The following is a 19,768-nucleotide window of genomic DNA, read 5'->3' as shown; positions in this document are numbered from 1 at the left end:
CTGGTCCAGTCCCAATGATGTCAGATGAAAACACAAAACCAGTGACCAATACTTTAAAGAAGGATTAGAAGTAGAGCACTTAAGAGGCAAATTGTGCACCAAGGGGGCTAGAGGGAGAAGAAAGAGCAATCACTCTTGGCCCCAGCAGAGATCAGCAGCCATCTTGACTGACAGAATTACACTGCGTACATTATGCAAGGAAGTCCAACCTCTTCAGAATCAGTAGCTGGGACTCTCAAACATTTAGGCCACAAGTATAATTTCTGCCTTTAACAGTTCTTCTGTTTTCTCCAAAGTCCTTTCTAGTTTTAACAATATCTTTAAAAGCCCCAACAAAAACAGCAACAAAAACTACATATCCATAATAGGTTTCTTCCTTCACCACCTTCCAGAAAAATAAATCTTTCTGCTTCTCAGATGCTTATTATTTTTCTTTCTAAGTTTAAAACTGCATTTATTTATAATTTACACTGTTTTTTTAACATGATTTTAYGCCTAATGTAATTCCTTGGTACAAGTGTTAAGATTAAGTAGTGCTTTATCACACMATACCCCATCCTTACCATGCAGGGGTTTCCAAATAGCTGAATTCAGGTTGCTGCAGACATCAGGTAGTTGGTATCATTTATGTACCCCTCCCACGTGACTGACTGAGACCAAAACACAACTATGATGCAGCTTCTTTTCAAATGATACCTGGCAGGAACATACAGCTTTGTCTATTTTTTTTCAAATTCAGAAAATACAACAGGTATGGATTTTTTTGCCTTCATATCTATTGTAATACACTGGGGGAGAGAAAAATACTTCTAACCATCTGCCTAGTTATTAAAGACGTTACAGCAATTTACAGAAAAATGTTGCACTATGTTGAAAACAATTTTTTTTTACAAAGCTATCAGAATACTTTTCTTGAAACTGATATATATTTCAACACATCTATGTGTTTGGGTGCATACACACAGGTTTAAAACTCAAAACAAAGGCTTCTCTGTTTCTTTCAAATGCTTTTTCAGAAAATACTGCCAACAACACCTATGAATGGTGATGGACATTCACAAGCAATTTCTGGATGCAATCAGAGACTATAAAACTTCAATTCAGTGCTGCAGTCCAAACAAGCTAGATCTTTTCCTGTCCTTGAACACAACAGAGAATATCAGTCTGCCTTTTTTCCCCCGACCCTGTAAAGCATCTAAGCAAGAAGACCAACTTTAAAGCTTGTATTTCACCATGACTCTTTCAGGAACTGTTGATGTTGGTTCTTCCATCTGTGCCTTGAATGATTTCCCTACCAAAGGTAGATGAGAAAACRTATTATCCCTCATTGTCCCTCATATTATCCCTCACTGGATTAGCAAGGGATGAGTTGGTTCTCATGTCCTGCAGTTTCAGCTTTACAATACATAGATCTAAACTGCTAAATGCATTTTTATCTCCTCTGGTCCCTTAAACCCACAGGAAGCTCTACCCTACACATCTTCATCTGGCGGATATGGGAAGCCAGGAATTGCCTCTGCACTTCAGCAGCCTCGTAGTGGAAGAAACAGAGTGCACGACCGTCCAGGCAATGTGGCCTAGAGGCAGCTGGGGAAGGACAGCATCAGCAGCTATGGTGATGGTAAAGTTTATCAACTAGCCCATTCCTAAGAAAATCTAAGAGAGCATTTCAAGACCCGTCTTGCTCTCCCCTACTTTTTATTTCAAAATAGGGAATGCTGTCCTCTTGCATAAGGACTTTAGCTGATTGTCTGTAGTAGAGGATGGGGAGGAGGGGCTTTGGTCAGCAAATGCTGGCTTCACCATTTCTGGGATTTTCTCTGTCAGTGTGTAACTGTCAAGGGAGCAGAAGGATCCTTCAGAAAAAGCAAAAAGGCCTGAGGACCAGCAGCTAGAGAGGATGCAGTCAGTTAACTCTTGGCACACACACACACACCAGTACCACCAATACAAATCCRGAAGTTACAGAATGCGAGAAAGAAATTGATTTTGAAATAATCTATGTACACCACAATACCAAAACATGTAGGGATCAATGAAGTGGACACTGACTGTGCAAGCCCAAAAGAMAAAAAGCCACAGGGAAACAAACTTGGTCATGCCTGGCTTTACATCCAAGATCTTCAATGGATGGGGAAAGACATTAGATGACAAACAAAATTCTGTAGCCGTCTCAAGAGCTGAAAGGCTACTTCTTCTAATGTAATTTAGCTCATGAAACAAAGGTGAAGCTTGCTACAGAGAAACCTGCTACTAAGGCAGGTTTAAGAAACGTCACAGTAGTGCTCTAAAATGTGCAAACTCAAGCAATTTAACAGTTTGCATCTTTTATGTATTTTAAGGGAAATAATTCTCTTTTAAATGTCAAAACACATTTTTTATTAATTTTCTTTTCCTCTAACTGCCAGCAGAAACTTGCAAGTGAAGGAACTTGAAGGATCTTCAAGTATACTGTTGTTGTTTATAGCAAATTATATGCACAAAAGCTATATTGCAGTAAAAGAGTAAAATTAAGTATTTAAAAGTTAAGAAATGCCACCTTTGAGGTATCACTAACAACCTTCATTCAATTTCCTTATGCATATGCATTATATTATTAATGTCCTTGAGGCAAGACAGGAAAATCTATACATAAAAATACAATGACAACTAATGCAGGTGACACAGGCTGAAAAAAAAGCAATAAATGCAACTATGCGTATTTTCTTCCTTTACTCCTTGCATACAGCTTTTAAAATAATCAACTAGATTACAAAAGGCATGTCAACGAATACATGTTACTGACAGCTGTAGGCACAAGACACTGGTGTCATGCTGCATGAGCCCTCACTCATATTTTGTACATAGAAGCACATGGTCCATGAAGCATCCATCAGAGAACATCCCGAAAGCTTTGCCTGGCCTGTAAGTTATTTGTTGGAATATGAGTTTAACAACACACCATATGATCCAGAATATGGTAAGGCAGCAGTTCTGTACCAATGCAGTCAGCTAAGGAAAAACTTAYGTAACTGCTTTAACGATAGAAAAACAGAAACAGAGGTATGCTAATTAGATAGTGAGTTACTAGAAAAGTTATTCTGAATATGCATAAGCTATTAAGTATTCAAATTTTTCTTATATCTGACTCAGATCAAGTATTTTAAWTTTTTTAATTTTTCAAATATGAAATTAGTAAGTTGTTTCACTATACCATAGGTTAAGAAAAAACAACAGATTCCAGGATGGTACTGACTGTTAATGGGGGATATTCTTTATTTTACTCATTTTTATAGATAATTACTTAATTTCTTCCTTGTATATACAGAATTCTAAYAATTGCAAGATAGGGTTTATCCATTCAGAATTAAGACAAGTTTACTATCAATATATTTCACCAATATCCAGAACATCGCAATGACAATGGATATTGTCATTGACAGGCAGGACCTGATGATAGAAAAGGTGTAGAGCCTCTATGTGTTACCGCAAATACAGGTTCCCACTGAGAAAAAAAAAAAAAAAAAAAAAAAAAAGAAGCACAAAATCCTGCCATAAAACCCAGCATGTGCACACACACTCCTGGGAAGACAATGGAAAAAGAGCAATTGCCTCGCTCCAAGGTATTATGGGAATTAGCACACAGCTAACAGGGTACTTGGATCACATTGGAAAGGGACTCCAAAAGAGGAGCCAGTTTGAAGAACTGCTTGTGGTTTCACTGATTTCCTAACTGACAATAATTTATAGGCCATGAGAAACAAAGCCTCTCTCTTCTAGCATATCCTCAGCACCTCTGCAGCCAGCATCAAAGGAAACTGGATAACCATTTTCCCATTTCAGTCAGCATACAAAGCCCATTCACTATAYATCATCTGAGCTCCAGCAGAGAAACAACTTGACAAGACAAGCTGAAGCAATATGTGTCAAAGAGATTGAATTCCACTTTCATATTACTACAGAAGAAGACAGTGCATGATTATTGCTTGGAGCGTGTGGTTGTTTAGGGGATAATGGTAGTACCTTAACACTGAGAAGTAATGGAAATTGTCTGTCTTGTTCTCATTCTTTCTGAGACAGTCACTTGTGATATGTCTTGTTACACTGCCAGGTCATTTCTCTCTTCAGGCTCCTTAAATATCACCTGTCCAAGCTGACAATACATCTCTCCAATGATGGCATTATGCTTTGTCCCTAGCTAAATAGCTAGACACTTGCTTTACCAAGGATGAAAAGTCACACTTTACTTGCAGAAATTAAAATATTAGAGGTTGGACAATATATTAGAGCTCTGCTTCCTAGTGCTGCCTGTCTGCAAGGATGCTCAGACCTCAGTATCAAGGCATCTTATTGTGCAGCAGCCCACGTCCATGCTCTCCTTTATGTTCTTGTTCATCATAAAGGAGACTACTCCTAATTTTGTTAAATTCAAAGAGGTGGATTCAATTATTAAATTTTCAAACTACAAAAAATGTGTGTATAATGACTTCCACATTTTTAAAATGCCATCAYGTTCACTGAGAGGAACTTCTATTACAGAAGCTGCAGTGCTTCCAATACTCCATTTTCTCACACCAGCAATTGTTCTGTGCAGAAAACAACTCAGCAAACCCTGCTCCAAAAACAGACCTTTAGCACCAGAGATGAAAGAGTTTCTMCATGGGCTGTCAGTAGCACATTTAACCTCAATACAAGTTCATATCAGACAGAGTAAGGCATAGCATGAAACACAGAAAGAAGGATGGTAAGATAACAGCCGGATATTTAAAGGCATATTTTTTGCAATTCAAGGCTGGATATTTAAAGGCAGATTTTTTGCAATTCAAGGCTGAAAAACCCAGACTATAAATACTACAAGGTTTTTTTTGCAGTTGTTGTCCTTTACTAGAATTGCTGCAGAATTGTTTCCTAACCTGGAAATGGTCTAGACAGGCACAAAGAAGCCTGTCCATCATACCCTAGAGCCTTACACAGAATTACCAGTACAGGATGGCTGTTCTTCAGAGGTGGAAAAAACACACTTTTGTACACAATGTCTACTAAGAGAATAATGTAAAATGTCCAAGAGATTGGTTTTAGGGCAACAAAATGCATGACAGAAGCATCTGATATTTCCTAGTTTAAGTCTGTCCACAAGGCAGACTTTCAGAGTGAGCTGRAAGATCAAGATCATGGCTTCCACAGAACCTGCACCCCATGGGATGCAGCAGAGCAACCCCAGCCTCACCCATTGGAACCCACACTGTATCTGTTTCTAACAGATCTTTAAATGACCTAGAGTCATCACAGAAATTATTGTACAGACTAAGAATTCCCACCTTAAACTTGCAAATCCTATCTTAAACACAGAGRCAGAAAGCTGATTTGTGAAAGCAATATTGAAGAGTGATAGCACATTTTTCCCCACTGTGGGACCAGATCAAATTAATACAGGTGAAAAAACCCCTAGATTTGTGAACTGCCTTAATTTAATGCACATGACAACTAGTAAATTCAGGACTAAATAATTCACAGTAAGGCATAAACATCATGGTTTATTGATTTCTACACAATCTTATTGTTGTATGTATTTTTTTCTCATTGTATTAAGTATGTGTATAAGCTCTAAATATGCCCATTGGTAAAGTGACAAAGAAAAATGTCTTGTCTTTCAAATACACATTCCCCACCCTTTCCACTTACCATTAGGCAAGATAAACCCACATCTAAAAAATCTTTACTTTTTCCTTTTTGTAGAGCTTCTTACACTATATTCATCACTGTGTGAACTGCAAACCGACAAGCAGATTATGCAATATGAATAATTTCGACAACATATTATTCATTCCCTCATCTACCATTTAGAAAGAAGCATCCATATTTGTTTTAAAYTTTTAAATTCTGTTTCAAGGCTGAAGGGAATGAATCTGGGGTTGAAGGAGAAGGTATGTTCGTGTTAAAAAAAAGGAAAAAGCTGAGCATCAGAAAAAGGAAACTTGGTAATGGCAACCTAAGAAGTCTTCGACGTGAAGTGGCAGASACACACAGGGAAAAAGAACATGCTTAACTTGAATGATCCTTAATTATGAACATTCAGAGGATAACAGATAAGGGCTAAGACTATTTTTTTAAAAAAATAGTTCAGGAATAAATTGATCTCCACTGATTTCTATACAGTATGTTTGCTGMATTCTTCTCACACTCCCCATCCAGCCCTTGTTATATCAAGTCAACATCAAAAGTTGACTCTGCATGGACAGACACAAAGAACACTTGGTCACACCTAGAGCTGAATGCAAAGCAATTGTACTACTTTATTTCCAAGGAGACAGGTCTGTCTACAGGACCATAAAAGAACTACATCAGTGATAAAACATGTCACTGAATGAATAAAATTTTCACCCCTTACATATGATATTCATTGTATAAGATTCTCATTACAAAATATTTAGCATTCAGACAGATAAACACAAGATCTAATGGCAGCCAGCAAAAAAAAAAAAAAAGTAATTTAAGTGCTTGCTCTGAAAACAAAACAAAAAAAAAAAAGAGGTAAATATATATAAGAAAAATTGCTGGGGAAACATACATAGTTGACCCTGCTTCCCAAATAGGGAAGAGATGCAAAGTGAACTGACTGTCAAAGGTGATGCCAAAGGCCATAAACAGAGAGCAGGTTTCTTGTATAGCAGTTCTGTTCTGTCTTCAAAGGTCATTACTTTAAGGAAACATGGTACAGCTCAACTTGTTTGTGATCATCTAAGCTGCCACAGGTTGTGAACTGTGAATAGAGCACATCACAGTCCCAGTGGGTGCTCATGTTCTGACATTTCAGCCTAATTGTTAGAGTTCACTTTGCAGACAAAAGAAGGTACATTGTCAAATATATTTTCACCAGTCCCTCTCATTGAGTACAATTGCTCTAAAATAAACATAATAAACTGCAAAATATGTACTTATGGTACTGTTATAGTATCTGAAATGTTTAATTATCTGAATGATAATTTAGCATGCTGTCATTTCCAAGGGTAATGAAATAGCTTTGAACAGTTAATGACCTGAAAAACAAAATGCATAAAATGAAACAATTTTCAAAGGTAACCTGAAATGAAAAATACTAGTGTACAAAGGAAAGGAAGGCTCATGCAGTTGAGTTGGAAATATGAAACAAGAAAAAAGAATTGCAACCCCACAAGAAATCACTGCCTAAATCATGTCTGCATCTTTAAACTCAGTATTAATTCTGGATTCTGGTCACATCACACATAAACAAAAGATTTTGTTTCCAGAATTCAACTTTCCGCCAGGTGGGCTCTTTTTGGTGTTTTTGTTTTTGGTTTTGTTGCTCTTTTGTTTTGTTTTGTTTCTTAAAATTTTGATTTCCTAATCCTCCTGACAACAACTTCCTGCACAGTGTCATATTTTTAATTCGAAAGAACAGGATGCTATACAGATTTGGAGAGGGCTTGGAGAGAYGAGGGTAGGTCAGAAGAAAACTAATTTGGTAAGCAATTTCAAGAATACACCTTCAAGAGTTATAAAACATTCTCCAATACTAAGGAAAGAGAAATTTGCTGTGGTTTACATGCCTAGGACTACAGGACCTCTTTTAGCCAGTGCCTAAGTGTCAGCCTTAATGGTCCATGACTCTCAGATCTCTTTTCCCTCACCGTACATATGGCCTACTTTGTTTTTATTATAGTGCAACTGCTGTACTTGAAACATAGATTAGRATCACCCAATTCAAACCACTGTAAATTAGAACTCAAGTCTTTATTCAAGCGGCTTTGTTTTCTACCAGTTTCATAATAATCTGTAATTTGCCAGCTTTATCATAGTTACATTTGCTTTACAAATTACATGGAATTGTTCCTGATAGGGCCCAAACAGAAATGTTTATTCAATTAATCCATAAAACTAGTTTTAGATATATAAGCCAGTTCTTCTCCATTTGAGTTGATTTTATTCTGGTTTGTTAATCAAAATGCCTTATATCAAATTAAATGCATTAGAGAAGAACAATATCATCTTTATTAACCAAATCCGTAATTTAATTGTAAAAAAAACCAAGTTATTCTGACAAGAGTATTCTATAAAGCTGTTGACTGTCTCTAATTATATTACTTCCTTAATTCTTCATTAATCAAGTTTGGTATTGGCTGTTCCATTATTCTGTTCAGAATTAAAGTCAAAATGACAAGCTTTTAATTAATTGGGTGATCCTAAGCCTTCATGTCAGTATTTTTAATGTTTGTTTTCAAGTCATCTGGAGCTTTCCAGGACTGCTCTGGATTGTTATTAGAAAACAGCAAACAAAAACAGTAACATTAAGAGGCTTGCCAAGTCATTTTTAAGTTTCTGGACCTACTTATCACCTGAGGTGTAACTTTACMCAAGTTGCTGCTTAATATGCTCCTCAACTCATTGTTAAAATGGAGGCTATTTGATTATCATTCCATACAAAAGCATCACATGGTCCATTCCCTCTCACAGCACCASCAGGAGGATTTACTGAGAGATAAAGTGAAGAGAGTGAAATTTACTCAGTTCTGCTTCCTACAGTCTGGGTTCAAATTAGGTGAAAAGAATTAGGCTGCTCACTTATTAAAATGAAACAAAGTGAATAAAAATAAAAAAAAAAGCAAACAAGAATTAAATTAAAACTAAGATTTATCTAGCAGAAAGAAGTCCAAAGAATTGATGCCTGTAAGAACCAGGGATTTAGGGAAGAATGGCATGATATCTCTTTTTAATGGCTTTGGAGAGAGATATATGGGGAAGACAGAAAAAATATTGAATGCATTTGGTAAATCTCATCAACATCCCCTACCACAACACACCGTGCTGGTGTTGCTTTCCTCTTTCACTCTTCTACATCACCACTCCTGCTACTCACAGCCCTCTATACCTAATCCACATTACTCTTCTAAAAGTGCCAAAATAACTGAAAAATTAGTATGCCTCTAAAACACTTTAGTGCTGCAATGATCAGAGCTACTTAAAAAACCTTATTAAAAATTTCCCTGATTAATTTTTAATAGACTGATAAATGAAAATACAATAAAAGCCAGTACTATAAAAGTTTGTTTTATTTACGTACTTACCAATTCTCAAACTCTATAAAATTAATATTGCATTCCCGAACAGYTGAGAGACCTTAATTATGAAACCAAACTAAAGCATCAAACACACTAATTAATCATGATAAAAAAAAAAATTCAGCTGAAATTAAAAATCAAAGTCACAGTTAAAAAAAAAGAGATCCAGTCTTCTGAAAGGGAAAGGTTATCTCAACCTGCAGTTATGTTTTTGGACACAAACAAAGATCAAAAATGTGTGAATATCAGTCCCCTAGCTCTGGAGAAGCTCTAATCAGGCTGTGAGTTATCTGGCYTGGGTGCACCCACAGGACTCTCAAGTGCTGCAATATGAATTATTGCCCACATCCATTCTTTTACAGCTGGAATGGGCACTGTGGATTAATGTGGTGCAATATATTTCTTGCCACAGACAGTGCTCCTCTCGRAAGTGTGATCTATTGACTAGTTACATGCACTTTGGATAAATCACAGTGGCCTCAGTGTGCTTGGCATGCTCTGCTCTGGGAAAAGCTGCCAAATAAACCAAGGTGAGACAGTAGACGGTGAGACAGGGGAGCTCTGTGTGATGCTGGCAGCTGCTCCTCTTCCTCCCCCTGCCTCTGCCACACAGTGAAGGAGTTTCCTGACCCRGTGTCCTTCACCAGAAAGAGAGCCAATAACTTTAACCAAAGTCTTTGCACTGAAGCCTTGACTGACCAGCATGTCAAGTGCCAATGACCACAACCATGACTTGCTGTAGGTAACTTGTCCCTCCCTGCCCACTRGTAGACTTCAGAAAGAAGGCAAAAGAGGCCACTGGACACAACAGAGGCTCTGAAATGKGGATGGCCATGCCAGAGGAGCCCACCTATCTAGGTCTGCTATCCTAACCCTATGTGAGGAGCATCAGAGTGATTTACTGTAGAGTATGACACTATACTATAAAAAAACTAATCATGAACAAAACTTATCCCAAAAATGAAGCACGAGGGAACTCAGGAAACCCATGTCTCATTATAACATGGCACTCGCAAAGTTGCAGGAAGAAAGTTTCCAGTTAGAGCAGAGGGAACTTGCAGCTGCAGGTACCATACAAATGACACTAAGCAAAGCTGAATTTAGCAAACAAAAAAAAGTTGAAAACTAATTTAGGGGAGGTCTGCATCTGAATTTGCAGTTTACTGCCAATTCAACTGAGTCATCAGCACTGCTCTCCTTTGAAGAAGAGGATACCATGCTTAATTTACACAATCTGACAAGAGCTTGGCTGGGCAGTCTGCCTGGTCTCTTGCTAGGTAAGTCAGCTGCACCACAGTCCTTTCTTATGGATATGAGCATCATTAGGATTCTAAAGGCAAGTAGCACAATAAGCAGAGCACGGCTGCTTGTGCCAGATGATGGTCCAAATCAGATGGCTCTTCTACAGGATGCCWTCTCAATAACAATTCTAGTATTCAGTCTTAAAGGGAATATGATGACACTTACTCCAAACTTTTTCCATTGTTTTAATATCTCCCTGGTCTGCCCAGCACCCCATATCATAGCCAGTGAACCTATATGGAACAAGATTCTGGTGCATTTGGAATCTGATAGCAAGATATTAAATGGCTCCAATTACTACCTGGCCAAAAGCCCAGAAACAGTCACAAGTGCCAAACACATTTGTATGAACAACAGCAACTTATAAATATTGGTRTAATGAGGCCTTTTCTGGAATGGCAAATGTAAAATAATTTTTAAAACTATCATATTCATTTAATTTCAAGTTGTTAATCCTTAGCTTATTCTTAAAATGTACTCAAACTAAACAACAAAAATATGAGCAATAAAAACATGTAATTTAAGCACTCAAAATGTATTTACRTTCCCCTTGAAGCTATATTCTAAATCCGTAATAATACCTACTTAGACAGAAATAAGGTAAAATATCTGTTTGAAACATAAAGACAACTTTCTTTCCGTAAAGATAAATATTCCTCTCTGCCCCCTTAAAAAAAAAAAAAGAAAAAGAAAAGGTTGAAAATTACACACTTATCTATATTTTCAATAAGCTTTCAAAGTTTTAAACAATTGAAGTTGCTCTACTGCAAGGGACACAAACGAAGAGCACAGCTTATCCATTCAGTGCTGTATCTCCCAGGAGCCTCCTGTGATGTTGACTCTACCCAAGTTTATAAAACCATTGGCTCATATCCAAACACCCTAAATTCTCCTGTGCAGCACACAGCAAAGCCTACAAATCCAAGTCCCCACCCTGAACCCTCTCTGCCTTCAYTCTGCAAGTGTAAAAGGCAAAAAAYACTGAGTGAAGCAGCACTGTGCACCTTCCACATCAGCATATGTAGATCCCATAACCAATATCCCTCTCTCTCTACTCATTTTAAAAATAATTTTCATTTGTTTTGTAACCACAACAACATTTTAGTTCTCCAGATAGCCTTGCAAGGTCACTTTCTCAATGACAACATCACTAGAGACCCTCCATTAYAAACCCCAAGACAATGAACAAAAGCCTTTGAGCTTGCTTTTGTTTTATAACACTTCCCCACRTTTTCTTCTTTTTTTGTTTGTTACAGGAGAATTCAGCAGTATCCTGTACTCTGTGTATATTTTTTTCAATATTAATATACATGGAAATTGTACACAAAAATTCTGCACTTGAAAAAGGCAGCAGAAAGCAGCCCAGCTCCCAAGCCTTCAACTGCAGGCGTTCATGTGCCAGCACTGCATCACTGAACCAGCACCTCCTGCTCTTGTGCCTTGAGGCTGACTGCCACCAATAGCAGGTCTCTGTGATGGATAATGATTTTGAACAATGAAATAACAGTAATAACAATAGTAGTAGTAGTARTAATAATAATAATARTAACAATAATAAATAYTTTTTCCTTTCTCAGCTCTGCTAAAGCTATAAAGCTTCCCCCCTGCCCTTACTAATTTTATTATCAAAACCCCAAAAAATAAAAACACACAGGACACTTTTCTGCAACTGTTTTATAATTCTTCGTATTTTTCTGAAAAATCACACCCTTGTGCTGAACTTCAGCAAAGTAGGAGCGAGCAATTCCACTGTGTACATATATTAAGCTCTGGACAGGCTGAACTATTGACCTCCTTTGCTGCTAAAATATCAGTTAATCATAAAACTGAGCTGTGAGCTGTTACTCAGAAGCAGCAGCCAATGTAAGAGAATAACTTCTAACTTAGAGCTGAAACACCAGGTTAAGCGTACAACTTTAGATTATCACTTATTTTCTACACTCTGCCCCTCTAAATCCACCCCCTCCCCAAGGAAAGAAAGGCAATCCCAACTCAGAGTATACACTCAGTAGGACAACACACCCCATGGCCACAGAAAACAGCCTCAAGGATTACTTCTGGTTAAAGTGTTACTCTCTGCCTTTTGTTTCGGTGTTAAAATCCTGGAGCAGTGAATAGTCTGAGCAATGACACCAGGCAAGAGGTGAAGTCATAATGAAATAAAGCTCAGGTGCCCGGTGAGGATTGGGGGGAGGCAGCACCCTTCAGCATCAGCTGCTGGGAACACCACAAATCCTATCATCAGAGGTGCTTAGAGGGGGAAATAACAAAGCATACACTGGCTCTTACAGGGCACAATGTCAGAAAATAGCATTTTGCTTCAGATGTTTTGGACTTCAGCCGTTTAAAAACATTCAGTGGTTTCATATATTTGATTGCTCAGCATTACCTTTAATCACAGACTGATAAAACAACACATCTAGCAAAATGCTTTCRCTTCAGCACAGGAAAGATTACCTGGGAAATGCCAYGTAGACAAACAGGCTGTCAGAGGACTTAACTAGTGGAAGAATTATCCCTTCATTAAAGAACAATTTTGTTCAGCATTAGTGGAAACATTTAGTAAATGAGTCACCAGACACTAGTTTTGCTATGAGGAAGACAGAAAATGATTTAAATACCTAATAATAAAAGTGCACGTATGACAATGAGGTAAGTAYGATCATCACTCAAATCACTAAGGAGTAGAATACATCTCCAGCAGAGCTGAGGACAACTGATCAATAATGTTATTAAGAAAWAGCATGAAATTATAACTACTGAATGAATTATGGGGGAAAAAAATTTAAACTGCATTTGAAAACAATTATGATATTTGCTTAAGCATTAAGTAAACATAGAGCAGACTACTAGTTTATTCTCATTTTTTCAGTGAGTTTACTGTTGCTGCTACTTGAAATGTAAACTTAAATCTTTACAATCTCATCAGATCAACGTTCACTAATGCACAATTTTTAATCTGTACAGAGAGCAGTCAAACTTCATGTTAAAAATTCATTTATTTCCTSCCATTCCATCTGATACTGAGCAGATAATCAACTATAACTTGTTTCAGAATTTGAACTAATATGTCTAAAACTTATGGAAAGACAAAATTGACAAAGAACATTGACAGAAAAGAGAGTATCTGTCTGAAAAATAAGTGAACTTGTCAGAAATGAGAATTAAGAATAATTGAAGAAACTCCAGAAAGAAGATATTGCTGCAGAGATGTCATCTAATATAGCACAGTAAATCACCTGCCAGTCACCGGTACGATACCAGCAGCAGCAGAGACTGCAGGGTGAGATATTCCATTATTACCTTTACCTTTCCTTATAAATCTTCTCTTTRGAACAAACTAATTTTTATGTTTATAGTTTGCCTTTTACAAGCAAAATATATGTATATACAACCCAAAAAAAACCATATTGACATGGACTTGCAATTAGTGATCAATTAGTGTTCAATAGGAGAACACCGCAGAAAAGGAAAGTCTGTCTCATATTTATGACAGGTGAGGAGGCAGCAGGGCAACGCACTGCTCGAGCTGGTTCTGTCCCTGACTCACTCCTGATGCTGGGCACAATATTTCAGTCTTCACAAACCCTTGYTGACTCACCTTCTTCTAACTGAAACTAGCTAATAGTAGCAATTATTTGCCTTCACTTTTGTGGAATAGGAAGAATCGGTTTTACTGCAAGGTAAACAGCTTGAAATTTTATTATTATTAAAATAATGCTGCCACAGAAGTTCAGGATTTTCTGCTCAAGTATTTTTTTGATGTGCTTAATTTCATGGTGGATTAAACTGAGTTGAAATTTATTCTCAAACCAGGCTAGATTTTGGAGCCTTACATGTGAGTGTTATGCTAAAAAGAATTTAAAATAAAAACACACCCACAATRACATTATTTCCCCTAACTGGCTTCTAAAAATATGTCACATAAATCATCACTTCCTTTCTTTTCATTTCCCATTAAAAATCTTTACTCTGTCACAACCTGGGTAAATTAAATTGCATTTTTTCAAGTGCTAGGAAAAGAACCTGAGCATTTGGATTTGTTAGTCTCAGCTCAGCCTCTGTAAAATAAAAGCTGTTTTCCAATTCCTACTTCTGCAGAAGAATGTCTAAACCAATTCCGTGCAATAAACCAATACTTAAACCTTACTTAGATCTCAATGACTGACACYTTAACTGAGATAGACACATAGATCTTTTTACTTCACTGGGAAGACAGACTAAATTATACAAACCATCACAAACTCCAAAAGATGCCTTCAGTTTCRTCTTTCTCCAGCTGTGTGCTTCAGCTTCCAACAGTACTAACCCCAATTTTAAAAAAAGATTGTCTGATTCTGGATTTCATACCCATTGACCTAGTCTACTAAAATTTCTGGCTTCTGATCCATATGCTGACACTCTTCCTTAAGTAAACAAAATGAGTGGTCATCCATCAGAGGTCTGTCACCAAATTGTGAAAAAATTGTTTGTATCCCTGATTCACATACGCATGTATATACATAACGTGTAGAAACCTGAAACTCCAGCTCTTGCTTCTGATTCCTTTAATGCAATTTTGAATAGATGGTTATCAGCACTCTTTACTGAATCTAATACTGTGCCAACTTTAAAACCCCGTCAGGGCCTAGAAGTCCTGAGACAGAGGGGAAAAAACCCACAATTAAATTTTGCTTATTTGCTTCACAGTCTGAGATTCAAATCTATAATTTTTCTCCCCGGAAACTATGAGATATAGGTATTATCATTCTTCTTGTGAAAGCTAAAATTAAAGTAAATTCAAGTAGATTTAGAAGGAGCAGCACATAACACAAGTTGACAGCGCTTTACTTTCTTGCTGCTGGCCACGCAGGGGCACTCTAAGAAACAGGAAGCAGACTGCAGGGCTCAGCAGCACATGATTTTGGTGATGATGGTCAAAAATGGAGAAAACACTCTATTATTTTTTTCAATTGACTTTACAATTTAGAGAAACACAGAATATCCTAAGTTGGAAGTGACTCATAAGAATCACTGAGTCCTACTCCCAGTCCTGCACAGGAGAGCCCCAAGAGTCACACCATGTGCCTCAGAGCGTTCTCCAGATACTTCTTGAACTCTGGCAGGCTTAGGACTCTGACCACATCCTGAGAGCACTCACAGCTAGAGRTTTTAGCATTTGTATTTTAGTTCTTGGAGATTCTGTCATGCCATGTGTAAGTGCTTGGGAGAAGATAAATTATACCGAAGTACACTACTTTTTTTTGGCATGATTCTATTTATTAAACATATTTTTTTTTCTGTGCAAGTTCCTTTATGTGCAAGTTTATTTAAAATGTAATTGAAAATATGAGGGTGAAGAAACAAGAGGGTCRGTACTTTCCAGAAATCATGAGCGCTCTCCTGCCTTGAGCGAGGAGAAGGAAAATATTTTCCTAAGATTTCTAACTTCCCACCTCCCAATGTCCTAACCCTCCAAGGGTTAGCAACCTAGACAAGGACCAGGCAAAGAAGAGGACAGAGCAAATCCTTACTGATCCAAAAACTTGGGGGTCCTGTGGGTGTGAAGGGAATCGTTAAGTCCCGCTACAAGTAAATTGGAGCCAACAGACTTGCCAATCAATTAAACTATAAAGTAAACATTCTGGGGTTTTTGTTAATTTTTCCACATCAGCACTCACCAGCACACTTGGTCCTGGTGATGAGCGGTGGTCCCGGCTGCCCCGTGCCGCCTTCGCCCGGCCTGGTGAGCAGGACRCGGATCTCGTATTCCGTGTCGGGATCCAGGTGCCAGAGCTTGTACGTCGGTGCGTTGACAGCGTGGGTCTCAGTCCAGGTCCCGGATGTCATCCTGTACTCCACTTCTTTCAGGATAATGGGGCCGTCCCCRATGATGGAGTTGGCATTCAGCTGGATGAGCAAGTAGGTGGGCCCAACGCCCAGCAGCTGCGGGGGCGCGATCGGCCGAGGCGGCTCTGCAGGGGAGACAGGAAACAAGCCAGCGATAAACAAAAGCTGGACAAGCCACCAAGAGGAGGGCTCTCTACACAGAAAGTTGTCAGAGTTTTGTCAGCAAGGATTGCARACCTCAGAAGCAAATTCAAACTGACATCAATGAAGAAGAGCTGAGGAGAATTTCAGCTGATGGAAGTGAGTGGTGCACCTCTGGCATGTGCTTTATGCAATTTTTTAAAAATCTCAGCTAGGGACCACAAAATCCTGTCTGATTTGTATATTGCTGCTTCTTCAGATTTTTTTTCTGAAAAAAACTATGCCCATTTATATCATTTACTATACCAGTAACTTGAGATTTTCTTTTATTGACAGAATRCAAATTTGTACTTTCCTTACAGAAAGAGCTGCAATAGATGATACACTTCCTCTGCACAAAATATTCTTAAAAATGAGTATCAYGGCAGTTAATATGAACCCACTGGATGGAGTTAGGGAAAAGGACMCAGACGCCTCTTATAGGCATTCAGAATACTCAGAACTGAGCAAAGCTGCCRGCAGAATGACAAAATAAAGACATATGGCAACAACATGTAATATTTTATTCTTTAGTAACTTACTACTGATTTTGAAACTTGAACAATAGGATGTGTGCTGCCTTTTGTCATCTCCTGTTCTCATCAGCTTCTGCCTGCCTAAATATTTCCATGCAGCAAAGTGAAAAAGGTAACAGCAGACCAAACGGGAAGGGGTGGTCCCCCCTACTCTGAGAAWTATTAACATAGAAACATTGCCTCAGCATGATTTATTTTAAGAAACAAATCACAAGCAACAAGTATTTTTCTATTAAAATGAATCCACTGATAAACATGGAAGGTTCATTTTCATTCCAGATGGCTCATATTTCAACTAATTTGTTTCAGTTAATTAGGCAACAATGCTAAATTCAGTATACACAGGGGTTTCATGGAGCAGTGATRCAGAACTAACAAATCAGCAACTCTGAGCAGGTAGGAAGGGGGTCTCATGGCTAGTACATTAAAAGGAACTTTTAACCCCAGACCGTAAGATCTCCCTAGCAGGGGACCCTCATCACCATTCCCCCCATATTCCACACAACACAGAAGCACTGCACGTATTCTGTCTCCCAGGGACAATCCCAGCATTGTCAAGGACAGAGCACATGGTGGGGMGTGGGGAACCTCCTTTGCATCCCATCTTCCCTGCATGGCAGAATTTGGCTCACAACTCTCTGCTTCCACCTGTTTCTCTACGAGCAGCAGCAAAGCTTCCCTTTGCAGGTACCACAGCTTGCTCCAAACAGTRTATTCAACAGCTCCATAAGCAACCAATTTTCCCAGATTTTGGTACATATCTTGCAGATTTTTTTTCTAAATTAGGTGCTTCTGAAACTACTCAGTTTGGAGACCAGGGAATCTGTAGACATGTCACACTGACTGTTATAGGAATTGKTTTTTTCCTCCCAGAGTGAAAAGGTGAATGCTCCAAGGAGTTTCCATTTCTGCTTCGGGATATACAAAACCATAGAAAATATCTCAATTAATTATTAACGTTTTACCCTCTTTTGGCAACAAATGTGCATATGAATTAATTTAGAGCCCTACCTGCATCAAAGCTCAGAAATGCAGCTGGGCATAATGAGGGCACTTTATTTGCTGTGGAACTAACATATTAAATGTCAAACTAATGCATTCTAAGGTCAGTGTACATTACAGCAGAAAACATCATCATTGATGAGCATGATGCACTACCAACCTCAAGTTATAAACTTCTAAAACATATGGCTATGTTTAGAAGTATACACTTTGATTAAGAGCACGATTATCACAAATAAAACCTCACATTAATGAGACTAATATACCATTGCCTATTAAGATTTTATGTTAAGAAGTAAAGCACATTCTTATATTAGCATACACATTTTGTTTTTAAGCTCTTGAGGCCAAGGAGACTTATTTATAAAGTCTCTCCCAGTTCCAATAAATTATGCATGAATTTYAATCAGTTAGCAAATGAACAAGTAATTGTTCTGCAGCATTATTAATATTCTTCATAATACAATATACTATCAGAACCAGAGGTGAGGTGCAACCAGAAATCCCAAAAGTACACTATGTATCAACTGAAGCATGCAATCCCAATATACCAGGATAAACTTTTCTGATGTTACCCAATTAACTTTCTATTAATTATTCTCATTCATTATTCTATAACYACATCCACAGTTATAATTTGAAATCACAATTTCCTTTTGTATACACGGCAACCTGAAACTTTTACTGTTTAAAAATTGCCATTGAAAAGTAAAAAGACAGAACAAAGCCATTATTAATATTTTGGTTGCCATTTTCATAGCAAATTTCGCCCATATCAACAATATTCTTCTTTCAGTGGGTTTTAAAACACAATTTACATCCTTCAAGGAAGTATATATTGCTGACTTTTAACCCCAGCAATCTGGGTCCACTTGKAGTAAATAATCCAGTTTCAGAGTGCCCTGAGCAGACAGTCTGCCAAAAATAACAAACCTCTTATATGAGTCATGAAGAATAAAAGGAGATGAGTGAAAAAGTACCCTAAAGAAAACCATCCTCTCAAAAGTTTGTCCTGGCTTAGAAGTAACATAAAAATTCAGCTTCAGCCAAGCCAGGTGATGGTTTAAATGTTCAGAGCCTGGATTAGAGGCAGCATTGCAGGAAGCTGAGGCTCACCATATACCCACCACAGCAGTCCCCCTCCTGCCTGGTCCTGCCAACACATTCCACATGCAGGTGGCCCCTACTGAAATGCATTTCTTGGCTTCCAGTCACCCAGACTCAAAGCATGGTGATCTCCCACCCCTCTCTCACTGTCCTGATCACTGCAATCCAGCTGGAGAACTGTGCCCTTCATTTCTGCCAAAAAGAACCCACCTCACTCAATTATTATGAGCAGATATGGYTAAGGCACACAGTATTCCTAGCAAGCAATTTTCCTTAAGCTCAGTTTCCCTTTTCTCAGCCATGAACTCTCTGTGAAGAGCCATAAAGTTCTAAACAATAATTTATGAAAAAATATTTCAACCCATGGATGGCTTAACTCATCAGTAGAATCACAATTTTAATAGGTATTAAAGACACACTAAACAGTTTTATCAAAGACCCTACATGGTGAGTTTAATTTCTTCCTTTGCTAAGAACAAAATTTAAGATTCTTTTTCCAAYGTAACTAGTTTAATYACTGACTCATTTTCTGACTATATTTTTAGCCAGTATTTAAAGGTGTTAAATCTGATGAAACCCCTTCCAGTTTTCATGGCCACTAACATCTCAGAAAGACTACATTAAAAGACCACTTGTACATCTGCAAGACATTAAATAAATGGAAGTGTTTCCATGCATCGCATTTTGCAGTATTTGGTCAGCTCTGGTTTTGACATAAAATGCCCACAGCTAAGCTAATAAAAAATTAAGACTGAC

The 19,768-nt window shown here is 37.9% G+C and overlaps 1 protein-coding gene across 4 annotated transcripts in view; it reads right to left on the bottom strand.

Annotated features, from left to right (window-relative positions):
* The window catches only part of PTPRK (protein tyrosine phosphatase receptor type K), a 384,925-nt gene that overhangs the window by 147,354 nt on the left and 217,803 nt on the right, over nucleotides 1-19,768 (bottom strand). For all 4 annotated transcript variants that reach the window (XM_057363581.1, XM_057363580.1, XM_057363583.1 and 1 more), the window contains exon 7: nucleotides 16,019-16,312. In XM_057363581.1, coding sequence (XP_057219564.1) covers nucleotides 16,019-16,312 — 294 coding nt within the window. The remainder of the gene's footprint in view (nucleotides 1-16,018; nucleotides 16,313-19,768) is intronic.

Source organism: Malurus melanocephalus, unplaced genomic scaffold (assembly GCF_030028575.1).
Source record: "Malurus melanocephalus ecotype Western Australia unplaced genomic scaffold, MMel_1.1 scaffold_29, whole genome shotgun sequence".
In the NCBI taxonomy this organism is placed as follows: Eukaryota; Metazoa; Chordata; class Aves; order Passeriformes; family Maluridae; genus Malurus; species Malurus melanocephalus.
The sequence above is the reverse complement of the archived record's forward strand: the minus strand, read 5'-3'. Positions and strand labels throughout refer to the sequence as shown.